Source organism: Rhagoletis zephyria, unplaced genomic scaffold, assembly GCF_001687245.7.
Source record: "Rhagoletis zephyria isolate East Lansing unplaced genomic scaffold, Rhagoletis_zephyria_1.1 Rzeph_scaffold_00184, whole genome shotgun sequence".
NCBI lineage: Eukaryota > Metazoa > Arthropoda > Insecta > Diptera > Tephritidae > Rhagoletis > Rhagoletis zephyria.
Window position 1 is genome coordinate 230775 of NW_016157268.1, and position 24104 is coordinate 254878.

General features: G+C 35.1%; 3 protein-coding genes across 4 annotated transcripts in view; 2 read left to right on the plus strand and 1 right to left on the minus strand.

Annotated features, from left to right (window-relative positions):
• The first annotated feature begins 1299 nt into the window (after positions 1 to 1299).
• Positions 1300 to 2340, plus strand: LOC108357949 (Odorant-binding protein 99c). Its single transcript, XM_017609040.1, has 2 exons — positions 1300 to 1580; positions 1664 to 2340. Exons 1-2 carry the CDS (start codon positions 1542 to 1544, stop codon positions 2072 to 2074), a joined length of 450 nt encoding a protein of 149 aa, XP_017464529.1. The 5' UTR covers positions 1300 to 1541; the 3' UTR covers positions 2075 to 2340.
• Positions 2341 to 3705: 1365 nt separating this feature from the next.
• Gycalpha99B (guanylate cyclase 1 soluble subunit alpha 2) lies at positions 3706 to 22490 on the minus strand. 2 transcript variants are annotated; one of them, XM_017609034.1, is made up of 9 exons: positions 22341 to 22444; positions 18827 to 19125; positions 14197 to 14270; positions 13875 to 14115; positions 8069 to 8459; positions 7812 to 7996; positions 5262 to 5877; positions 4300 to 4468; positions 3706 to 4233 (listed from the first exon to the last, which is right to left on the minus strand). In XM_017609034.1, exons 2-9 carry the CDS (start codon positions 18989 to 18991, stop codon positions 4038 to 4040), a joined length of 2037 nt encoding a protein of 678 aa, XP_017464523.1. In that variant the 5' UTR covers positions 18992 to 19125; positions 22341 to 22444; the 3' UTR covers positions 3706 to 4037. The 2 variants fall into 2 exon arrangements, with proteins under 2 accessions (XP_017464523.1, XP_017464525.1); XM_017609036.1 differs by lacking the exon at positions 18827 to 19125 and having other exon boundaries at positions 22341 to 22490.
• The window catches only part of LOC108357948 (lysoplasmalogenase-like protein TMEM86A), a 48205-nt gene continuing 29927 nt past the window's right edge, over positions 5827 to 24104 (plus strand). The window contains exon 1 of the mRNA XM_017609039.1: positions 5827 to 5891. The gene's annotated coding sequence lies outside the window, so the exon portion shown is untranslated. The remainder of the gene's footprint in view (positions 5892 to 24104) is intronic.

The following is a 24104-nucleotide window of genomic DNA, read 5'->3' on the forward strand; positions in this document are numbered from 1 at the left end:
GTGAAATTTCTGGCATCCTCCGATTATTACAATAAAACATCAAAAACTGCGGATTTCATACAATAATTTTAAAGAAGATTTCTGAATTTGCGGATGTTGCGATTTTATCGAAAGTGGCGGGAAAGGATTTTGGTCCCGTCCCGCCACAAACTTTTTCCGGACCTTCCTGATACCGCCCATTTCGACCATTTTGAAATCAGTACCGTGGGTCCCGTTATCCCGCGCCCATCTCTAATATACATACATACATATGTTTGTAAGCAATTGCCCAGCCAGCAAAATCATTGTAAACGAGTTCGTAACTGGATATTTTCTCGAAGAAAAACCTGCTAAAAAGTCGTTTATGATAGCCGTTTACGATCGTTTTCGACTACATTTTCGCTTGAAAACGAAAACGGACCGAAAAAACATTCGTATGCGAATATTATATGTTCACTGCCGGAACAAAGTATTGGCACAGCAAATTTTTCACAATATATGAAACAATTTTATTCTAATATTTTTCCGCCAATTTTGTATACAAATATGGTTCATTCAACAACAAAAAACTTAAAAATATAATTCCTAAACTTTGTGCAAAACTCGCGAAAACTCAGCAATTTCATCAAAATGTTCAACTTTTTAATCAGATTTTTTAGAATTTTTTTGAGTATGCAGTTTTGCAGCCCATTAAATTCTAGTAAAAAAAATGCAAGTGCGGAATTAGTCAAAAATGGTGTTGATTTTTGAGAATTTTTTTTTGTTGAAGGTGTTTTGCATTTTTTCCATATAAAGTATATATTTAAAAAAAAAAAATTTTCTATGGAAGGATTGTCTGAAAAAAACTGCCAAAAATCAAAAGTAATTCCTAGCTACTTAAAACTTGCACTTCATTATAAAAAAATTGATTGGGCTAAAAATCTGCATACCCAACCAAATTTTAAAAAATCTGTTTAAAAAGTTGAAAACTTTCACGAAAATTTGCTGAATTTTCGCGAGTTTTTTGTTGTAGAATGAACCATATTTTTGTACGAAATTAGCGCAAATATTAGAATGAAAATTGTTGCATATATTGTGAAAAATTTGCTGTGCCAATACTTTGTTCCGGCGGTGTATATTATAAAATATTGTGGTTCATGAAAACTTTCCAACAGAATGAAGATTTTTTCATGTGCTGACAAATTACTACAAGCCTCTTTCTTTTACTTTTTTCGCTTTACCGTTTACGAGCCTTTCTCTAACTTTTCGCCGATCGATAATCTCTCGTAAAACATAGTGTTCGTAAAATATATGTTTTCTTGCTGGCTGGGTGAGCGTAAGTATTTAACACCAATTCACTGTTTAAACAAATAAATGAAATAGAAAGCATCGTGCGTGAACCGATGAAAATTATTATCTATCGGTTCGTAATCGAGCTACCGAATTCAATATGGATGAGTGCACTGACCACTGATCAGAATGTATAAATATGAGGCAAACATGGCTCAACAATTCAGTTGTTCTCTGAGGTAATCCGGCAAACAAGTGAAATACGCACACCCGCAATCAGACTTTTTATCAAAATGAAATACTTTATTGCTATCCTTGCAGTTGTTGCACTGGTATGTATATACGGGTATGCTGCATTAATGCTCCGAAGTTCTTAAGTGAAAAGTACATTACATCTACTATATTCTTATTTTAGGCACAAGCCGAAGAGGAATGGAATGTAAAGACCGCAGCCGATATCAAAGTAATCCGTCAAGAATGCATCAAGGAATTCCCCCTTAGCCAAGAATACATTCAAAAAATGAAGAACTTTGAGTATCCTGACGAAGAACCAGTACGCAAGTATTTGCTTTGCACTGCAAAGAAATTGGGCATATTCTGCGAACATCAAGGTTACCATGCCGACCGCGTCGCCAAACAATTCAAAATGGATTTGGACGAAGCCGAGGTATTAGCTATTGCGGAGAGTTGTGTGGACAATAACGAACAGGGCAGCAGTCCTGATGTGTGGGCTTATCGTGGTCACAAGTGTCTGATGGCCAGCAAAGTTGGTGAGAAGGTGAAGGCCTACATCAAGAAGAGGGCGGAAGATGCACAAAAGCAATAGATTAATGAGACTGGCATTCCATGGAATAATAAAATAAGTTTGGTTAATACATAAGGGGACCCTTTTTGTGCCTGCTGGTACAATTGCGAAGGTTGGAAAAGGGTTTTCTTCATAACTTAAGTGTGCCCTGCACATAAGTCAATAGTTCGCAGTTTTCGCTATGTAATAAAAATTTCTAAGTTTTAAGTTGATTTTAGGCAATTTTTTACGGATTTTATTCCATGCAAAGTAGCTGGGAATTTTTTTTTTTTCATTTTCATAAACTTTTTTAAGATTTTGACAAGTCTTGAACGTAGTTGAGTAGACAAAAACAGCATACTCAGAATTTTTAATTGAATTTAACTCCATATGCACAAGTGTACCAAAATAATAGGATTGCGACATTTGACTAATTTTCCTTTGTTGGCTTAGAGTTCATTATTTTTTTTATAAAAGTATAGCTCGTTATATAAACACAACCATATAAATCCAAATTTAAAATTTTGTACGAAAATTAGAAAAATATAAAAATTTCAACAAAATAGCAACACAGCATAAAATTTTTTAATCAGAACAAAAAAAGTCCGAGTAGGAAGTTTTTTTTTGCTATTTTACTATACGGGTTGCATTTTTAGACAAAGATGTGTAGGTATCACAAAACTTGAAAAATGCTATAGTAGATTTTCATTTTGAAACGAACCGAAACATTTTTTGGAGTGGTTTTCGGCTCGGTTTTGGCATTTCAAAATAAAAACGATTCGGTTCGTGGTTCGTTTCCGGTTTGCAGCCCTGATACTTATTTTTAATCAATGTAACTTACTTGTGGATGGTCTTTCTTTGGATGGTCATCATCAGTCGCTTTATTTTTAATGTATAGCAGAGGTTCCCAAACTTTTTTCTCGTAGACCACTTTCTAAATTTTACTGGTTTCGGTGGACCCCCTGCTGCTGTGCTATTCTACCATGAACCAACTAAACAGATCACCCAGCACGGCAACCGTGTATTTGTAATTGCATTTAAGAAAAAAAATTATAGTTGATGAAGTCATTTTTAAATAATCAGTTGTTTCATTGACACACATGGTTTCATTCCGAACTTTTTTGTCTGGTAAAATCATGGAAAGTGTCAAGCGATCACTGGTCGACGTTTTTACAAGAAAAATGCTTTTTTTGTTCCCGTACTTCTTGTTGCTACTCACTTTTTACTCTCACTTCAGAGAGTAGTTTTGCTGTTTGACATTTTTACAGGATTTTACACGAAAAGTATTGGATTAGAGCTAATGTGAATATTAGATAATTTGAGCGTTACAATTACATATATATATACATATGTATGTACGTTATCTTCTCTATAAACCCTCACATATGTATTTGGCTCACTCAAGAATTTGTATGAGGAGTATATATATGTAAAAGAATTTATTTCTTATGACGGATCATTTTTGTTTTCATTGCTCCGTGTTTTAAAGTGATGCAAAAAATATTTATCACTCACATTTTAAAACACAAAAATTTTTACGTCTCTATCTCTATCCCATCTCTACATTGATAAGTGTAAAATATAATATAAAATTTCGGCGAATTGGGAGCACGATCACTACCTTTGACAGCAGCTTATTTGGGGACGTCCCAATAAAAATAAAAAATGTTTCAATGCTTGTTATATGGGTCATAGCCACGAATTATTTCTTTATTTTTTAAAACCGTAAAAGCGGTTGTGCATATTGAAGAGCAAACAACATTTATTTTGATATCAAGATAGTTTTCTATATCTACTCACAAGGAGCATCATTGTTATTGGCAAATAGACTGATTTGAATGTTTAAACAACATAGCCTTAACTGTAATATGTATGTATATTGGTTAAGGTGTGACAGCTTTGCGCTTATTTACTATCGTATTGACTAAATAATACTCTTCTTTTCTGTTATCTGTAGCGAGCTTTTTAAAACTCAATAACAACGTCAACTTTCAGCCTTTACGCTTTACGGCTCCGTAATGGACTTAAGCGCCTCACTGATGTGTTCCACCAAAGGCAATTGAGCGCTTAATGTTGGGTGACGATAACCCTCGAGGAAGTAACAAGTTTTATCACCGCTAGTGTCTGGAAACTCTTTTGGTAAACAGGAAGGATCTCGTGGTTTTAGTTCAAATTCGAAGCCAGGATACTTGATTAGCCAACTATGTGGGGAGAAAGCGAACGATTAGCAATCGATTGTGAATATTTTTAATCGAGGTGAAACTTACTCTTTTGTGGTTGGGCTCACATTTATTTTGCAAGCCTCGCTACCGGACTCAAACTTATTGGCAATGGTAACATTATGTCCGAAGAGACAATATCGTGGCATTTTACGACCCACCACGCCGGCTAATACGGTACCTGTGTGCAGGCCAATGCGCATTTGGATTTCTTGATCTAAACAAAAGAAATATACATACACGTGTTTTAATATTTTTACAAAATAACTTAGAATTTTAGTAGTGTGTACTTATTTTATAAAAATTTAACGATGTCAGTAAAATTTTGCTTCCAAAGTACGTAATTTTCTAAAAGCATAGACAGACGGATCAATTTAATGATAATTCATAACTATCACGGGAATTAACTGCAGTTGATACGGACTAAGTCCTGCAGCTAGTTTTCAAAATGGCCAACTTTTATCCATTGCTCAAGTAAGCAAACAAAGCAGGCGCGTTTGGTTTGGCATCCGCGGTGGGCGAGTGGTGAGAGTTGCATACTAAAATTCCGCAGAATCCAGGTTCGTTCCTCGGTTCAAGCGACTGCTAAAAGTTTTTAATTTTTTATCTTACATACTTTCTTTTGTTTTATTTTATTATTAGTTAATCAAAGTTTGTATGGCCTCATTATTAAAAAATAAAGTAGGTTTAAAGAGCTTTATTAAGTGACATTTTCATGCAAAATTTCGATTTATAAAGCAGTTAAAGTCTTCTTTATTTTTTATGAATTTGGTTGTTAGGGAACCTACGACCTCACAGATCGTTAATCCGCATTAATGTCGGCCGTCAAGGCACAATTTTGATCAGATCAACTGTGCCGTTAATCCGGATAAACATTGCCGTCTGTCTATGCTTGTAACATTTTGCTAAATAACCATCGATATTTTGCCTAATATAGTTTATCCCAAGATTATATACGGAAATATCGGTTGACATTGTAGGTATTGTAAATTAAAAAAATCCCTATTCACCATCATGCGTAATATGCTTTCCACAAGCTACGATCATCTTCAACGCCATCCATGCTACTTTGTGTGCATCATAGATCGAAGCGCGATGCAAGCCACTTGCCACACAGTAAGCATCACCAATTGTCTCCACTTTGTAAACATCGAACAGATCACAAAATTCATCGAAATCCTTATATAAACTTTCCAACATACTGATCACCATGAAGGGTGTAGCACGCGAACAAATACTCGTGAAGCCAACAATATCACTAAAAAGTATAGTCACATCCGGATAAGTTTTGGCATCGATGCTTGCGCCCAACCACAAACGCTCGGCAATCTCTGCCGGGAATATTAGATGCAACAAGCTGACATTCTTTTTACGCTCTTTTGCAACTGCAGCATTGGCTTCCTCAATGGAACTCTTCAACTTGTCCATGCGACGACGCAAACCGTCCTGAGCTCGAGCCTGTTCACCAACTAAAATAACTTCACGCGTGGCATCGTGTAGCGGTATGTCGGATATGAAAAGTCCATTGCAAGTGAGTCCATCCAGACCATCCAGAAAAGGTGAGCCCATGAAGAGCAGTGAATTGGATTCAGGACAATGCACCATTTGCCCCTTGATCTCAAGGCCCTGAAAATATATGTGTGAATGAAAAAAATGCATATGTATATAGCACGGTGATAAATCAGTACTCAATACACAAAGGACCTTTAAAGCTGATGCCAAATAAAACGATTGCTTCGCTTTGACAGATAAGATGAATTGTATGAAAATACACAAAGCATGCCACATACATATGTATGTAGATCCTTGCAGCTGCAGCGCGAAGCGAAAAGATGGCCAACTCCCATCTTTTTGCGCGCATTGACAATCAGCCGGTTTGATATTTATTTTGTTTCGCCCAAATTCGAGTTTTCATGCAGAGACATAAAATTTAATTACATTGCTGATATTTTTAAAGCTAAATATATACTATATAAAAGCCACAGTAATTTCGATGGGTAAAAAGCAGCACAAAATTGTTTTCTTAGCGTTTATTGTGGCATAACTTTTGCGTCTGGCGCTTTGCTGGCAAAGTTATAAATGTCACACAAAGCCACAAAGTTTTATCTGGCATCAGCTTAATGAGGTTTAAACTGAGTTTTAACGTTGAAGCTAGTTTGTTTAAACTAAGATTAGCCAATAAAATATCATCCAGCTGTTAAATATGAACGTAGTGATCTAAGTTTAAACTGGTTCTGAAAACTGGCTTTACGAAATTTAGAAGAAAAACTCTTCTAAAATTATTGTATTATATGTACTCTAAATCAGGTATGGACAGCATTGGCAGAACTCCATAAGCAAGTGCAAAGTTTTGCTCTAAATACATAAAAAAACTTGAAAAACTTGGACTTAACAGTCACTAATAAATTTTTTCTAATAGCATAGCGTTACAATTTAAATATTAGTTTAATGTTTAAACCCAGTGTTTAATGCCCCAAAACTTTGAGATTCGGCGAGAACAATACTTATTTTGCCACTTCCCATGGCAAATTGGCTGTTACTGCGATGCAGTGGAAGCGACTGGTGTTGTGTAACGTCAGATTCTTTTCGGTAGTATAATTGCATCAGTTTTTCGATCAGATGACTTTACAAAACTTAAGGTAGCAGGCTGGATAATAAGCGAGAGGTGGCACGGACACAAAATTGGTTTCTTCAGTGATATCCAAGCTGCTAACAGCTCGTACTTATTCAAGAATTTTTTAAGAATGTAAGTTGAAGCTAAAGGCTGCTGTAAAATGGGCACTGTGTCGTTCAAGGTAACGAACTGGCTGAAGAATTGGCGAGCTGCCAATTGGATAGAAGCCAATTGTTGGGCGACGTTTAGCAGAGACTGTCTGGTACATCAGAGATCTCATGAATACGGCACATGAGAAAGGGCCAGCCGGGACAGTTGAGAGGCTCCTCAAACAGATAAGAAGCTACCGTGGTACAACTTACTGGTCTTTGGTGACACCGATATCATATTTATTTTTCAACCAATTCTGAATTCTTAATCTATATATATAAATGTGAGGGGGAAGGTTATAGGCATGAGAAAAATGGGCAGTACTGGAAAAGAGGGCGTGGTCCTATACTCACTAAAATTTTCATGTTGTATATCTCTTGAAATATTTGTGATAGAGCATTGCAACTTGCTGTCGAGATAAGTAAAATTAATTCCATACTCATGGGAAAAAATTATCGGTATTGGAAGAGGGGGCGTGGCACCACCCATGGGCGTGAATTATTTAATCAGCTCTAACTTCGGAACCGTAAGTGAAATGAACTGGTAATTTGTTATGCAGACATATCTATGGTAGGTGCTTATAGGAAGGTATATATAAATGAGTTTATAAAAGGGGGCGTAGCACTTAACAGAGGCTTGAAATTTTATCAGCCATAACTGCGGAACTACAAGTCGCATGACCCCTTTTATTCCTTCTGGCGTGGGGTGAAACCCGCGGGTAAAAGCTAGTTAGCTATAAATGTTTACGCAATTATTATTGATTGTACATAGTTCTATTGGACTTCCTTGCACTCACCTTGGCCGTAAATTCACTGACATTCGGTGGACTCTTCAGAGCAATCAAAAATGGTGTGTACGTACGCCGTGCAATATCTCGGAATTTCATGGTCAATCCTTTGGGTCGCTTAAAATCGAAATAAGTAGTGGCATGACAGCCATGTTCAGCCATGTGGGGCTTATAAAGTTTACTGAAGCCACGTCCTACATACAGAATACGAAAGCAAAACACTTGGCATTAAAATACAAAACCAATTACATCTTACGACATCTTACCTAACTGCATCAGTTCCAGTTTCTCGTTCATAATGAAGTGCCAGGGGAATGCCTTACAGAAGGTATGCGAATTCATTGCCAAATCAGCAGCTTTGCTCGAATTATGACGCTGTGCTGGCATTACGGGCACGGGCGCTTTGACAGCCTCAACACTTCTTCCCTGCATTGCCACTGATGAACCGCTGTATTCCTTAACCAGCGAAAATAAATAGCGATAACGTCTCGAATCGCCTTCGACTGGTTCGATTTTAATATTGACCTGCACATTGTACAACATACGCGTCAATGCCTTTAGTGAACCGAGTAGCAGCCAAGCGATTACAGGACGTTCAGAGGTGAATATTAACTCACCATCGCCGGCGCACACGAAACCAGTATCGGTGACATCTTCCTTAAAGTTAAAGGGGTGAAAGTAATTGTGAAATTAATACACATTTTGTGTGAGTAAAATGATAAAAAGGGTTTGCTCACTTTTTAAAGAAGATAAAGGTTTATAGCAGTGTATAATGGGAGAGGCTTAGATTAGAACTCCACAACAAGCATTTCAGATGTTCGGCGCACAAGCTGTAATATAAAACTGAATAGAGCGCTGAACGCCTGAAAAGAGTTCTATTTTTACTGCCAACACCATTTTGGTCAATGGTAAACGATGTATGATCACTTTAAGCAACTTTTTAAAGAACAAAATTCAAGATAAAATGTTTAAAAGTGATATATGTAGTTGGATTCAGTAAACTCTCTCTTGGAGACCGTTTTGATAGCGCATGTGGAAAATCTTTCTCTTTTTTCTACCAAATGCAGTCCAGTTTTTATTGTGTGCCAGGATGCTTCATACAAAAAATTTAATTGCTATTTCATCAAACAAAATAATAATGTCCAAGTTAAAAAAACATTCCGTTCTTTCTGATACCCATTTTACGGTCAAATTCTTCTTCCCTTGTGCTATCCAATGTAAAAGAGGTCCTCAACCTCTTTGAGTACCTTCAGCGCTGAAGCTTTGCTGATCTTTATCGAATTCGCCATGAAGCGCATAGATAGAACTCTATACTTCAAACGACTATAAATCTTCGCAGAATATTTTCGTCGAACTGTAATGGGCTATGTGTTTCATAAGTCTGATTTATGACTGAAGATAGCTTGTCTCCTCCTCACTCACCTCCCGTCTTACTCGTTTCAGTTATTTATCCAGGTAACCTGGATCAGGTTGATAAAGACCATGACCATAACTCGATAGTGTTTGATTGCTTTGTTATGACACGCCATCTGCGTTTTTTGTACTTCAGGCATACCAAAAATATGTCCACTATAGTAAACAGTACTTTTGATTATCTCATTCTGATCGCATCGTAGAAAAGTACTACTTAGTCCAATCCTAAACTGATTTCGCTTAACCTCATCACCATTTCTTTATAGTAAGTTAAAGCTTACACGTTATGGACACTAATTCAATTAAACTATATGTAATTTTAGTTATTATTTGTATTCTAAATCTCTTTTTTTTCGAACATCCAAAATAGAAATTTTTTCTAATAGCGGTCGCCCCTCGGCAGGCAATGGCAAACCTCCGAGTGTATTCTACCATGAAAAACAGCTTCTCATAAAAATACAATCGCCTTTCGGAGTCGGCGTAAAACTGTAGGTCTATCCCCCTTGTGTGGCATCAAGGCGCACGCCACAAATCGGGGGTGAAGCTCAGCCAAACACTAACATATGTAAGGGCAAGCGCTATTCTATTATTATTATTAATTTATTACAAGCATAGTTCCTATCTTCGAATACCTATATGTAGTAAATTTAGCAACTTCGCTCCAATAGGAGACGGGGGTTAAAATATTTTACAAAAATACTAAGCAGGAAATTTGGGATCCGATCAAATATGAGTGATCTATATATAGTAGATGTGAGGGTAAGTTAAAACATAATCTCTAAATCAGTGCCAGGCAGCCAGTAGCCTAGCCGGGCTATGTGCGTTTTGTTTGCTATGGGTGCGTACGTATTTTGCCGGGCATTGCTGTAAATCGAAGTTTTCTTTTATTGTGAAATTTTTCGACCAATTCTTTCCCAAAAAATTTAAATAATTATTCTTCAGCTAAATTTGAACACATAAACAATTAAATGTAATACTCGTATAAATAAATGAATTTGTGAGCAATAAATTTTAAGCTTTGGACTAGTATGAAAGAAAATTGTGATGACCTTTTGGCTCAACCTCTTTTTGGGATTTGGCTACCACGCACGGATGCTAAAATTTGGCTATTGTGTACATATATCCTTCAGGCCCTAAAATAAAAGCGGCGGTACCAACTTTTTAACATTTATCATTACGATTCACCTTACTAACACACCATACCATAATAAGTTCGTTCCACAAGCTACTTGTAGAAAAACTCGAGCAAAGTTCAAACTGTCAGTGTATATCAAACAAACTCTAAAGGCCGATTCACATACATCTTTCTTCGCTTTGCTTGATAGTTATTTGCTTTGACATATAAGATCGATGTAGGCATATGCATGAGTATGATCACATAAAAAACGTTTGAAGCAAAGCAAAGCAAAACGAAGCAAAATCTTGGGCATCTCTCAACTTTTGCCCGCTTTGGCAATCAGCTGTCTACATGTATCTTTTCTCGTGCGCTTGCATTTGCATTTAATTAAGCTGACCAACCGTCCTCCTTTGAGGAGGATTGTCCTCCTCAAACGTGATTTGTCCTCCTCAAAAATTTTGTCCTTCTCTGTCCTCCTTTTGAGCAAAAATGTCCTCCTTGTCCTCCTTTTCAAGTTTTGTAGCAGTAATGAACTTTTAAAAAAATTGCGTTCAAAATATTATTTTCTAATCGTTATATTTAATAGGCGTTTACATTGATCCAATTTCTGTTAAATGATGTAAACATTTGATTCAACTAATCGCCTGCGAAAGTTGAACAGTGTAACCGTCTTTAGCCCTAATCAATAATATTTTACCATTTACAAGATTGATAGATTAGCTAACGACGCGTCTCCTCAGGAGGAAATTATTGCCTACCATATGTCATTTTGTTTGCCAGATACATATGTATGTAGGTATAGGTTTTATCAGTGGCAAAATTTGTGTATGAGGATTTTTTATCTTGATAAATGGTTTTGTAAGATGGCTTAAAATAAGTATGTTCGTTGCATTAGAGCGCAAATCTGCTTACAAAATTTTAGAAAATGTGTTATTTCACATCCAAGTACGTAATCAAAAATAGCACAGGCCTGTGTAGTTTGCCCCTTAAAAAATTCGTCGTCACGAAAACTTTTCGAGAAAATTATTTTTATAATTTTTCTTAGCATTGCCGTGCATTACTAGCGTTAACTTCAAAATAACGTAAGTCGTTCTGATTTACTTAGTCTCTTTATGAATATTATTACTAATACTATTGGCTTTTAAGTAAAAATTCTATTCTAAATAAATTCACTTTTGGGTTTTCATGGAAATTGCTAAAAAATCTAACATGTAAGTACATGTCATCAATAAAAATAAATCACGACGCGCTGGAAAAGAACCAGGGATGTATTTTAATTTAACATACCTAGATTACGGCTGCCATAATCCTGAACCCATCGACTAAGACACTTATCATCCAAATTAAAAACGAAGACACAAGTGAATATGGTGCCAATATATTCCCTATAAGTAAAGTTGCTTTGGTTCTGATATTATAAGCAATGTAATTTTGTGTAACATTCGTAGAACTGAAAGGTTGATGATGATTAAACGCTCAAGTTCTGAATATTTAATTATAAACGAACAAATTTATCTTGACGGTGACGCAACTTTGAAAAAGCGGCGCCTTTAACGTGGTCTTGCATGTTTTCCCAACCACCATTAGCGAATTTCCGCATATCCTACAACGCACTTCATGACCATTTTTGCCAATTTTTATATTCATAACCTGAAGATAATTTAGGTAGGCTGTCTTAAGTGAAGCCATTCTAAAAGACTTACCCAACAAGGACTGAAAAAAGTGCTTATACTTACTTAAGTATATGTTTATATAACTTAGCATTACAAAAAAGATTCAATAGGAATTGCAAGTCCAAATAAAACAATTTGATATGAACATTAAATAAATTCCTTAAAGAAGTATGATTTTTATAAATTAAGAAAAACTTTAAAAGAACTTCTTCAAACGGCATCCTACAAAAGCCCTTCTGAAAGCTCTTTTTTGAGTAGCGAAAGCAGAAGCCCTACAATTTGCGCCGCTCCATACAAAAAATGAAGGAGAAAGGAATAACTTTCATAAAAGCCTTTTGGATAAGATTTTAGATCTTGTTATTATCTACTGGATAGTATTTATGTATGACCCCTCAGTCGTGTACCTGATCAGGAACTTGCACTTTTTCGGCATTCGCCTGAAAAGAAAAGATTTTAACCAAATAAAGAAGATTTTCGACATGTTAGCAAAAACGTTTTGGTTTCAGTTTTCGACTACTAATGACAGAAGGCTTAACCTTTTTTCATAGCAAAAATCTGCCAAAAATTAGAGGAGTGTCTGCATTGACCTTCATTAAAAGATCAGGACAATCGAAGTGTGGGCTAGGACTCCACGACAATTTGTCTAAATCAGGACAAATCCTGTAAAACCAAGACGTCTAGCAGCCCTAACCTAGATATTAAAAAAATAACATAATTATTGGAAAGGGGAAAAATTAGATTTCGCAGGCCTGTTTAATCCAATCCAAAACAGATATTTATTTTTAAATATTTTCTTATAAAAATATAGTTCATTCTTTAACAAACACCATAAAAATTCACATTTCAAACTTTGTGAAAATATAAAAATTCAGCTAATTTTCGCCAAAATTTTAAACTTTTGTTTAAGAATTTTGAGAAAAGTTTTGCGTATGGGGTTTTATAGCTCATGCAATTTTAGTAAAAGAAAGTGCGAGTTTCATATGTCTACAAAATATCGTTGATTTTGGCTTTTTTTTACGTTGTCACACATTTTCTTCCATACAAAGTATGTTCGACATTTTTTTATATGGAAGAAAATTAACAACACTGTCAACAAAAAAAATTGTCAAAAATCAACGGAAATATGTTTCGGTCTTAAATTATGTAACGCGGTGTACTATTAACTTGTTTGACTTGTATTTAGAGCAACTTTGAATTGTTTTTGTTTCTTTTAACAATGTTAACTTACTCGTTATTTATGTGTTAAATAAATATAAAACAAATTTTTTGTGTTTTCAATATGGAGAATTTGTCCTCCTGGAATGCTAAAAAATTCTGGTCACCTTAATTTAATGACAAAAATAGGGTAAAGAGGAATTTTTATTGCTATTATTAATGCATATTATTATATTGTTATCTATTTTACAGATAAAATATATGGAGGAAAAGGAGAACGCAAAAGCAGTCAAAGCGTTTATTGTAGCATACCTTCCTCGTTTCACGCTTTGTTGTCAAAGTTTGAACTGTCAAGCAAAGCGAGGAAAGTTGTATGTGAATGGCCCGTAAAACTTACTTGTGGAACGCGTATGTGTAACTCGAAGTGACTTCGAGTAGCCTGTGGAACAAACCTAATATGTTATAAACCTAATTGTCCTTGTTTAATATACAATTTATTTATTTGGGTTTCATTCCCCACTTGTTTTTTCAGTCGTGGCAAGATTGTTTCTGTAGTTGGACTGGTATTTACTATGCGTTAAAGCTGCCATTTCTAAAATTCATTAATATTTCCCTGCCTTCTTAATTTCCAACAAAATGGATACCCGTAAATCGTTCATTGCTATGGAGAGCCGCCTTTAAGTATGAACATAAGTGCCTTATGAAAAAGTTTACCTCTTGTAGCTTCAGCACATCGTAAACGCCATCCAAGGAGCCGAGAAACTCTTGCAAATCTGTGCCGAGGCAACGAAAAGCGCGCTCTATGATACCGGTGCAGCATGAAGTGATCAACTCTTCCCCGAGAAGTACAAGAATTTCACTTGCACTTGATTCGTCCATCTCCAATAGTATATCTTGTATGTCGGCCAAATAATCATAGTTGGGCACACTTTTTAAAGTGTCCAAGTCTATGCGTCTAAGAGTTCAGTTACAAATATTAGGTAAATATGAGTATGTTAAATAAAAAAAATATTTTCCGTGGCACGTTTATACTTACAACTTGGAAATCTTAGGCCAGCTATGGCTGTACTTGGCGATAAGTGCTGTAACAGCGGTATTCAAATCGGCATTCTGAAAGAGTAAAATGAACAGTAGTCATACCTTACATTATTATCAGCAGGGAACGGATTTTATGGAAATTGCCTTTTTTTCTGCTAAAGATATAGAGTTTATTCGATTAAGAATGCCCACGAATTAGCTTTCCCTGATTCCATATATACACATTTGATGTTGCCTTTTTAAGATATTTGCCTTTTTTGCCTTTTCTACCTTTAAAGAAGTGATTATAGGCACTTAAATTTTTTTTAAGATTAAAACATATACACATGCCCATGCGGCGTAAAGAAGCGCAGGGACCTCTTGCCAAATTGGTGTTGGAAAAATTCAAAGCCGTTTTCTCAGCTAACGTAGGCTTGGAGACAATAAGGGGTGTTTTGGATAAAATTGTAAAGGGCGAGGAAAACCCCCTTATTCCTGATAATATGAACGTTTCAAACGTTCCATATTTAAATTGGGCTCAACTTGTATCAACTTACGTCGAGCGCACATTTAGTATATTCAAGGCTTTTCTTCGCGAAAATCGAATGAAAATGCTGCCGGAAAACTTCAAAATGCATCTTGTGGATCAATGTTACTACAACTATACAGATTAAAGTTTTATGAGTTAGAAACTCGAAAGGATAAAATAGTCAAAGACACAAAGTACAAATTTTTCATATAATGAAAGTTTTTCTCTTTTTACTTGTAATATAAACATTTCTAAAATAAATGTATTTTTTGATTGTTCTTCGTATTTTCTATCTTCTTTAGTGCCTTATTTTGCTTTTTTTGCAATACCTAGTGCCTTTTCCTGCCTTTTTCGCTATTTTGTTTTGCCTTTTCCAGCCTATTTCGTTATTTTATTTTGCCTTTTTTATAGGTTTTTAGGTCCTAAAAATCCGTTCCATGATTATAAGATATGGTAAGTATGTATGCCTAAAATATGACTTTTGGAAGGGAACTCATTGGTCATCTTTATTAACGTAATTTAACGGAATATTTTTGACCAACTTTTTAATTATGTAGATATTCCAAGTTTTTAATACGCAACATAATGACATAAAAGATGTGACATATTAAGCTGACAAGCAGAAGCAAACTCAATGACTACATATTATTAATAATTTTCTATTAAAATTTGTTTGATTTAATTCCCAAATTACTTAATGGAAAACATATCGTGCCGCCGCTTTTCGAATATCCCAATAAAATATTGTAAAAGCCGATTTCTTCATTAGGGGGCGTCCATAAATCGCGTTATCATTTTTTTGGGGTAGATCTGATAAATAATCACTTTCACTATTATCATATAACTTAATTTAATCTTTATTTAAAAAAAAATATATTTATGAGCCACCAGATGCCCTTTTATATTTGCTTTGTTTCGAATTTGTTTGCCCCAATTGAGTAACTTTGCTTTTTCAAAAGAATAAAAGCTTACATAAATTACATAAATATTTTTCCGCAAAAGAGCAAGACAAATCATTCCAATTTTCAAAAATCTTTCGCTAGTAGTTTTTCCTCAATCGAGACAACATTAGGTAGTGTGGTTTTAATTCCTGACTATAAAAAAACATGTGATATATCACCAGAAAATACGGAAAATTCTCTTCAGATAATATATTCAGTCAGAGAAAAAAATTTATAATTAAAAAACACGCTAAATTTAAAAAAATACGCATATGGTCCAAAACGCGGACTGTTACATTACATTTTGGCTCACACTGATTTTTAAATACCGCTGAAACGCGCGCGATTACGATTTTCGGATAATTTTTCTTCTTGCATCTGAAAGCATAAGTATGTGAGATTATTTAATATATACAAAAATATTTTGTAACTCCTGTGGTTTAGGAGTTATGAATGTTTCAATAGCGGACTGTTGCATTACAATTTTTGAAAGTACTTTTCAAAGTTGCTATATATTATTGAAAAGTCTGCTCTCCTAATATAATGTTTGCAAAAGTTGGTATACAGTTTCCTATCTTCAGAATGGATTTCCAGAACTACGTGTTAATTGAACTGATAAAATTGATTTTGAGGTCAATATTTGTAAAAATAGTCGGACTGGTACGTTACAGAAAAAGACTGTTACATTACCTTTGCGATATACGNCTAATATAATGTTTTCAAAAGTTGGTACACAGTTTCCTAGCTTCAGGATGGAATTCAAGAACTACGTGTTAATTGAACTGATAAAATTGATTTTGAGGTCAATATTTGTAAAAATAGTCGGACTGGTACGTTACAGAAAAAGACTGTTACATTACCTTTGCGATATACGTGTAGCGATAAGATTATAATTAGGTATTTAAATCGCTTTTAGTGTGTTTTATGCAATAAGTAGCATGAATTCAGTAGTCTTGTGGTGTGACAAGTAATTCAAAGAAACTAAGAACATGATAATTATGAATACAGATTTCAAAGTTTCTGATGCTGTGCAGCTGTAGGTCGTTTCCGAAGTAGTTTTCTGCGTAGAACTCGAACTCGATCTTNTCGCTTTTAGTGTGTTTTATGCAATAAGTAGCATGAATTCAGTAGTCTTGTGGTGTGACAAGTAATTCAAAGAAACTAAGAACATGATAATTATGAATACAGATTTCAAAGTTTCTGATGCTGTGCAGCTGTAGGTCGTTTCCGAAGTAGTTTTCTGCGTAGAACTCGAACTCGATCTTAATCTAATAACCTGAAATGCAAACTGTATGCTAAAGCCAGCTCTCAAGAAAAGTAACAAGAAATATTTTTTATTAAAAAGGACTTTGCTTTTGCAGTAAATTTTTCTTGAAGAAATAAACATACGAGCATTTTTTCCTTGAGAGATGCAAACTGATTTAAGAAATTTTGATAGAAGAAAATTTCTATTCCATTTCTTCTGCGTCATTTTATAAGATTTTTTCGTTTTTTTTTGAGAGCTCTTAAAAGTTTAACTGCAAATGAAACCATTGTCCTAAAAATATGCAATGCATACTCACTTACTTTTGTTTTTTACACCTTGCAGCCTAAAAGAGTTTACCACTGATATGTACTTAACAAGGGTTCGAAGATTTAATTTACCAAATTCGAATTCGTTCCACCAAAATTACCTACATAATAAAAATGAAAGTTCATTTAATTTTTCCGGTAACTATTCGAAATATTAAAAAAATTAGGCAATCATGAAAAATCACCATATCAATCGAAAACCAGAAACCAGAAATCGAGGAAAATGAACATTAAAACTATTTTTTAATTTTTTTTATTACTTTTGAAAGTTGAGCGCATCTTGTGTTTATAGAACTTAATATTAAACAAGTAATTTTCAAATTACGGGACGACCCTTGAGGTACCATCTTTCCGATTAAAAAAAAAAATAATTATTGAAATCGGTTCACGTGGTTCAAAGTTATGCGGTAGCATACATTAAAAAGAAAAAAATATTCCGACGCACTGAAAACCTCTCCCTTTTTCGAAGTCGGTTACAAATGTTTGAGTTCTTTGCTAATTTTATGTAAATAAAGTGCAATTTATGAAAAAACTTGCATAAATGTACCTTAAAGAGCATATTATCTGAAGCGAATTTTCAGAAGTATAAACCCCTCCCAAAATATATTCCTGGGTGCGCCACTGGCTCCATGCCATTAAGTACTATTCTTAATAGGAAAGAAATGTTACCTGAAAATTAAATTAGTTCAAAAGACTGTTACGTTACAAATAGCTCTCCACCGAAAACATATTGGTAATGAAGAGTATATAGAACTAGCGAAGAGAGGCAAGTATAATGCAAAAAAATGGTGGCCCTTAAGCATAAATTACCCTTTAGTTTCATATTGTGCTTTTTTAATTTTCCTTTATTTAAAGGTGTCCCAAGATTAAGTGAATTTTCATGCTTGAGAGAAGCAGATTCGTGTTAACATTGATGCTGTCCGATACCTTAGAATATGTGTGACCTAGATATAATCCAAAATCTGCAAAATAATACCCCTACTTCCCCTACTCTATCCGCGGAAAAACAAAAGGCTTTATTTTCGTTCCTTTGCACCAGGTGTACCGACTTCGTGCAGTTTGGAACGCGCAAGGCTTTTATTTTAATTTTTTCATCCAACTTCACTAGCTTCAAACCTTTTTTTACTTTTTCAATAAACCAAAATTTTGCTACTAATGAATCTGGTAGCATGATTTTAGTTAAATTTCATAAACTTGTTAAAAGCGAAGTGGTAGGCAAAACAACGAATGTCAATAAATGAAACTACCTTCTATTTTTGTATCATGATTGCGACTGTTCCCTTGTCACAGTCTGTCACGGTGACTTTTGGAAGTCGTCACAGCAGTTCCCCGTGACTTTTGAGTAGCCGTCACAAAGTCACAGATACGCAACTATTTTCCACCTGATACCATAATGTAAACAGACGCTGGCATGAACTGATTCCAGTAAAAAGCTCATACCAGTAACGAGAATGTCGGTCTACTTTTGATGCTTGCTCCCCCATGGCAGTACAACAAGCATAGTGTAGATGGCCAATACACTGTCACGCCAGTACTAGTAGAACCTCATACAATGAATTTTCCGCGTTAAGCTTTCTCACTCGTTATATTTTCCCGCACTCACTTACCGACGGCGCTGTGAGCAGCTGTATGGCCAATTGCAAATGCGTCAGTGTAAGCGCATCATCCGGTTGCTCTTCATCCTCCAAAAGCCAAGTGTTGTTGCCCGTTTCCGCAGAAACCGATGGCTGACGCAACAGTGAGTCGGTACGTCGAAAGAAAGGGCATGCCATTTTCAATGTCCCTCAAATTGAATTTCCGCGTGGATGTGTGTATGTAAGAATAAGCGCCAATTATTTTATGTTGCGTATACTGCCAAGCACTATGACCGACTATACTCCCTCCTGTAGATACTGACGACTTGGCACTGAAATACAAGCAAAGGCAATGTGAATGAAGGTCTTTGTATGTAGGCATTGCTATAGTCTTATAAAGTATTCAACACATTTCGAATAAGAAAACAAGAGAAAAGGAAAAACAAAAACAAGAAAGTAAAAGTGCAAAACAATAAGTGGTCAAGTAGATATTAACACTGAGGCGAAGGTAATAAGGGGCGGCAAAAAAGTACTTCAATGAATGACGTTTTGTTATTGCGAACCAGACAGTGTAAATAACATGCATTGCAACAGTAGGAGGGCTGAAATGCCAAGGTGTCCCTATGGCGACTGCTGTAGCCGCTGTTGATGTTCAGCAAGTTCAATGTGCACTTGTTTAACTTTGCAACAAGAAGAAATTGCTGTAATTCTTTTGCTTTTTATTATAGCAGCAATGACAAAAATCAATGCGACTATTGACAATGAGAAGGGACAAATAAAAATACGATCTAACTGAGAATGGAAAATTAAATTATTTACGGAATTAGTTATGTAGTAGAAAGAATTTCACATTGTCATGTAGTTAGCACTGGCATCATGTTTTAACAGATATAGTTATCTATCTATTTAGAGAATGTCCTGCCTTTGTTGCAAAACAAAAGAATAAATCATCTTGAGAAATCACATTGCAATCACACTGAACTTGTATTAGTTTATATCAATCCACTTTTAGTATACGCTTTTATGGCGTGTGGGTTCTTATGTACCCGCGATGGCTTCTTCTCGACCCAAATCCCACAATGAAGCTCTCCGCCAGCGGATTGAAATTGGACAGAAGAGTTGAATTATATCTATCTATTTCCCATAAACCTCAAATTGATCTCACAGAACCAGTTTAAGCAGGGCAATATTTACTCTGAATGTCAAGCCAATCAGGTCCTTCGTCTAATAGCCCAGTTATGCAGGCTTGCACTGCTATACCATTTTTACGTAAAAATCAAAACCCAACAGAATTCTACATGTTAAGTGCTATGCGTTGGGTAACCGCTTACACGCAAAGCCCGTTTAACAGATTCTTATGTTGCAACTCTCATGCAAAGCCAAGTATGCATAACTGGGATCTAACTGAAATTGCACGCATTTGGTTCGGTTTCTAAATATCTTATTAGAATGATATAAGACTCAGTGCTATTAGAGTGAATTGCATAGCTAAAGAACCGCTTAAACAGGAAGGTCCTAGCTAACAAGGAAATGGTTGACTTTCTTTTAACTACATACCTAAATAGTACTTTCCAATATATGCACCTCTGTGCAAATACTAAGACCCCTTCTAAGGTGATGTCAATGGAAACAACTTCTCAAACTCATAAATCTGTAAAATTGATTTGGTTGAGAACCTTACCTGTAAGCCCACAGCAATGTACCTGTGTTAAGGGAAAACCATTTAACCGAATCTAATCTAAAGCCGCTGCGCTGTAGTAGTTAGCTGTGCGGGCTACCATTCCGCAAGGTCTGGGTTCAAGCCCGGTTCAACCTAACATAAAAAAATAAAAAATAAAAAAAAAAAATGTTTTTTTAATAGCGGTCGCCCCTCGGCAGGCAATGGCAAACCTCCGAGTGTATTTTTGCCATGAAAAACAACTTCTCAGAAAAATACAATCGCCTTTTGGGGTCGCTGTAAATCTGTAGGTCCCTTCCTTTGTGTGACAACATCAAGGTGCACACCACAAATCGGAGGAGAAGCTCGACCAAACACTATGTGTAAGCACCATTCTATTATTATTATTACTAATATCGAAAAATCATTCATCTAATTATCAAAAATTTCAATTTGTCGATATTGCTGCCCATATTATAATGATTTTTTCCCGATATACATATTTATTAGAACACAGTTTTAAAAATCAACATTTGTTAGAAGTAATATTTAGGCAACTTATTTTAAATGAATTTAATACATATTCTATACTAATTAGTCCTTGTGAACAAAACAATTCAATTGTTTTAAATTCTCTTCCATTTGATACCCATATTGTTATTCAACATTGAACTGAATTTTTAAACAAATTCTTTGAAATAAACGTGTTTTAAAGTTTCAAAGCGCTTAAAAGGATCATGATAAATGCATTTCCAAGTGCATCGGATAATTGACTGCTTCCCATGGCATCGCAATGATAGTTTATAAACTACTTTTTAATTAATTTAATTTCCTGCAGGGTATATATGTACATTAAGGAAGGTAAATTTTTTTTTCGACTATGCGAGTATAGCACAGAAGGATTCCACGTGTAATTCCAAGCAAATTTTCCGATTAAGCTATAGGTCTAAAATCAGTTGGAAGGTTTCCAAATTGCGAAAACGGGGGTTCGAAGAAAATGCTAAGAAACCTATATTCGCTATTTGGCAAACTCTGAATTTATTTTAGACATATGGTTTCTTTTCGGAAAATTTTTTTAGAATGACACGTAGAATCCTTCTGTGCTATACGCGCATAGCCGAAAAAATCTCCTATACAAATTGACCCGCCCTAATGTACATACATACATACATGCATACATATATTATGTTTGCGTTCGTAGTCATTTCCACGTATTGTTGGTATTCGTTCGCTGAGCAGTTTTTGCTTTTAATAATATTAGAAGTTATGTCACATACATACTTAATAGGTATTACAATATTGATACTACTTATATATGTAGATCATTGAAAATAATTATTGCTGAAACCAAAAATGTTTCACATCAAAAACTGAACTTGTGTATGAAATTAGTTAATTAAGTGTCCATATATTGCTTTTTCCTAATTACTAAACAAGCAAAATGCGCTGCAATGGAATTTTTAGCAACCATTTAATTTCGTTGAAAAGAGAACTACAAAGCAATCATATAAGCATACTAACTTTCCACTTAATAACTCGTAGTTTGCAGCAGCAAGTTTCTTTGCATTAAACACAAAACTGCAGTTACATATTTCCCCCACCCGTACAATTACTCAAATCTCTCCCACTCATTGACCTCGGATCCCAATCCAAGTCTGTCACTTGGCCGATTTGACTTATGTATCCTAAATGCGAAAACTTGCACTGTATACACATTTTTCATCAAATTCTGTTGGCTGCGCAATCAAGTTCACAAATGCTGTAAAGTATTTTAGAAATAATTCACACGCAATGTATAATTAAACCGATCAAATTTATATTTCACACAGTATTTATATATTTATTCCGATTCTAAAAGGCCCTTAGAAAAAGAAAAGTAGGCTTTTTTACCCTTTTGTCTGGAGACAAAGTACTGCTCCAGCCACAACCGAGTATTGATGCTGGTGCTATGTGTTCACACCGAAAATTTGCTGCGTATCTAACGAAGGAGTAACTGCTACTGAATCGCTGCAGTATCCTTACCATGTCCTGATAGCTTTAAAGCTGCATGTTTGGGAGCTTTTTGTAAGCACACACACTGCATCGGCGCAGTTGAGCTTTGAATGCTTTGTTTGTTTGTTTTTATGTTTCAAAGAGAAAGAAAAGTGACCTTATAGTATTTCTGACAACTGGTTAGTTTTCGAATTCATAGAGTCCCTTTGCAAATCATGTCTAAATAAATATGAAGTTGAAATTCATTGTAGTATTTATGGCTTTTCGAGACCTCTTTTATGGTCTTATAAAAAATTTTACCTTAGCGATTCAATTCTGTAGCTCTTGTAATCATCTCCAGCATCAGATCAAAGAAGTCGCACAATAGAGAGTCGTCCAGTCTGGAATATTGTGTGGTATCGAACGGCTCGGAGCAGTTATGACGAAGCCGACGGTAATTAATCACTGCGTATGCGTATGGTGAATACCTGGTCTCCGGTGGATTTACCAGGTCTAAAGTCACACTGATAAAGCCCAATATATTAGCAGTAGTGCGAGATCCGGTATTAGAAATATATAACGTGTTACCCCCTGGTACCAGCCAGTGTTGGAAAATTCAAGTACAAGTACCAGTACAATTAAATTACCCGGTAATTAGAAAAAATAAATATTAAGTATAATTACTTTTTATTCGTAATTGGTAATGAATAACCATTTTTTTAATTCAATTACTTTTAATTGTATGCATTATTTTAAATTGAAATTGATTTTTAAATAATAACAACACATACATATTTTGTAATTAGTGCAGTAAATTTAAAAATAAATCTTAAATATTTCATAAATAAATCTTTCAGCTCTCCTTCCTCAGCAGTTAAAACTAGGGTCCTCGATTTCTGCTCGCACATTCTCGAGCATTTCGATACCCGGAAAAACGAGTAATCGAGTTCTCGACACAATCTCGGGTATCGCCATTCTCCCGAGAAAGTAAGAGCATATCGAAAGTATTAAAAACAAAATATAATAAAATTGACATACATGTGTGTAAATGCTAAATATTCTATTGTCAAAAAAAAACGTTTGTGCGTATAAGAAGAATTTAGTTCGATGTATATGCTGTGTATGTATGTGTGTATAATTGGCTTTTGATGGTTCCGGCAAAGAAAGTGAGTAAAAGTAATAAATGGATAAGAACAGTGCAATTTGGTATTTGTAAAGCTCATCCATATAGTTGGACAGTACAGACCTCACTGGAAAGGACCATGTATGTATGTACATGGTTGATATTCTGGAGAGCTACGAGTATTGCGCTTTGAAATTCAACAGTTCAGGGTTTAAATACCCTAAACTAAATACGCTGCCTTAAATTCATAATCTAGAAGTTCGCGACTATAACGAGTTTTTCGATACACGAGAATCTCGTGAGAAAGCGATCCTCGCGATAAATTTCCTCTCGAACAATGTCGGGAAATCGAAGGCTGTAGTTAAAACTTGTAAGGAAGCAGGTGTTGCACCACCTTTTCTTTTAAACGTTAAATCCAGAAACAGCTAATAATTATTACACTGGTCAACAGTGATGTATGCGCAGAGTAAATGCAATTATTTTCCCAACTTTCGAGATATACACAAGGATTTAATAGAAAGATTTTTTTGTTGCAATATATTATTGCAATTGTTATAAAA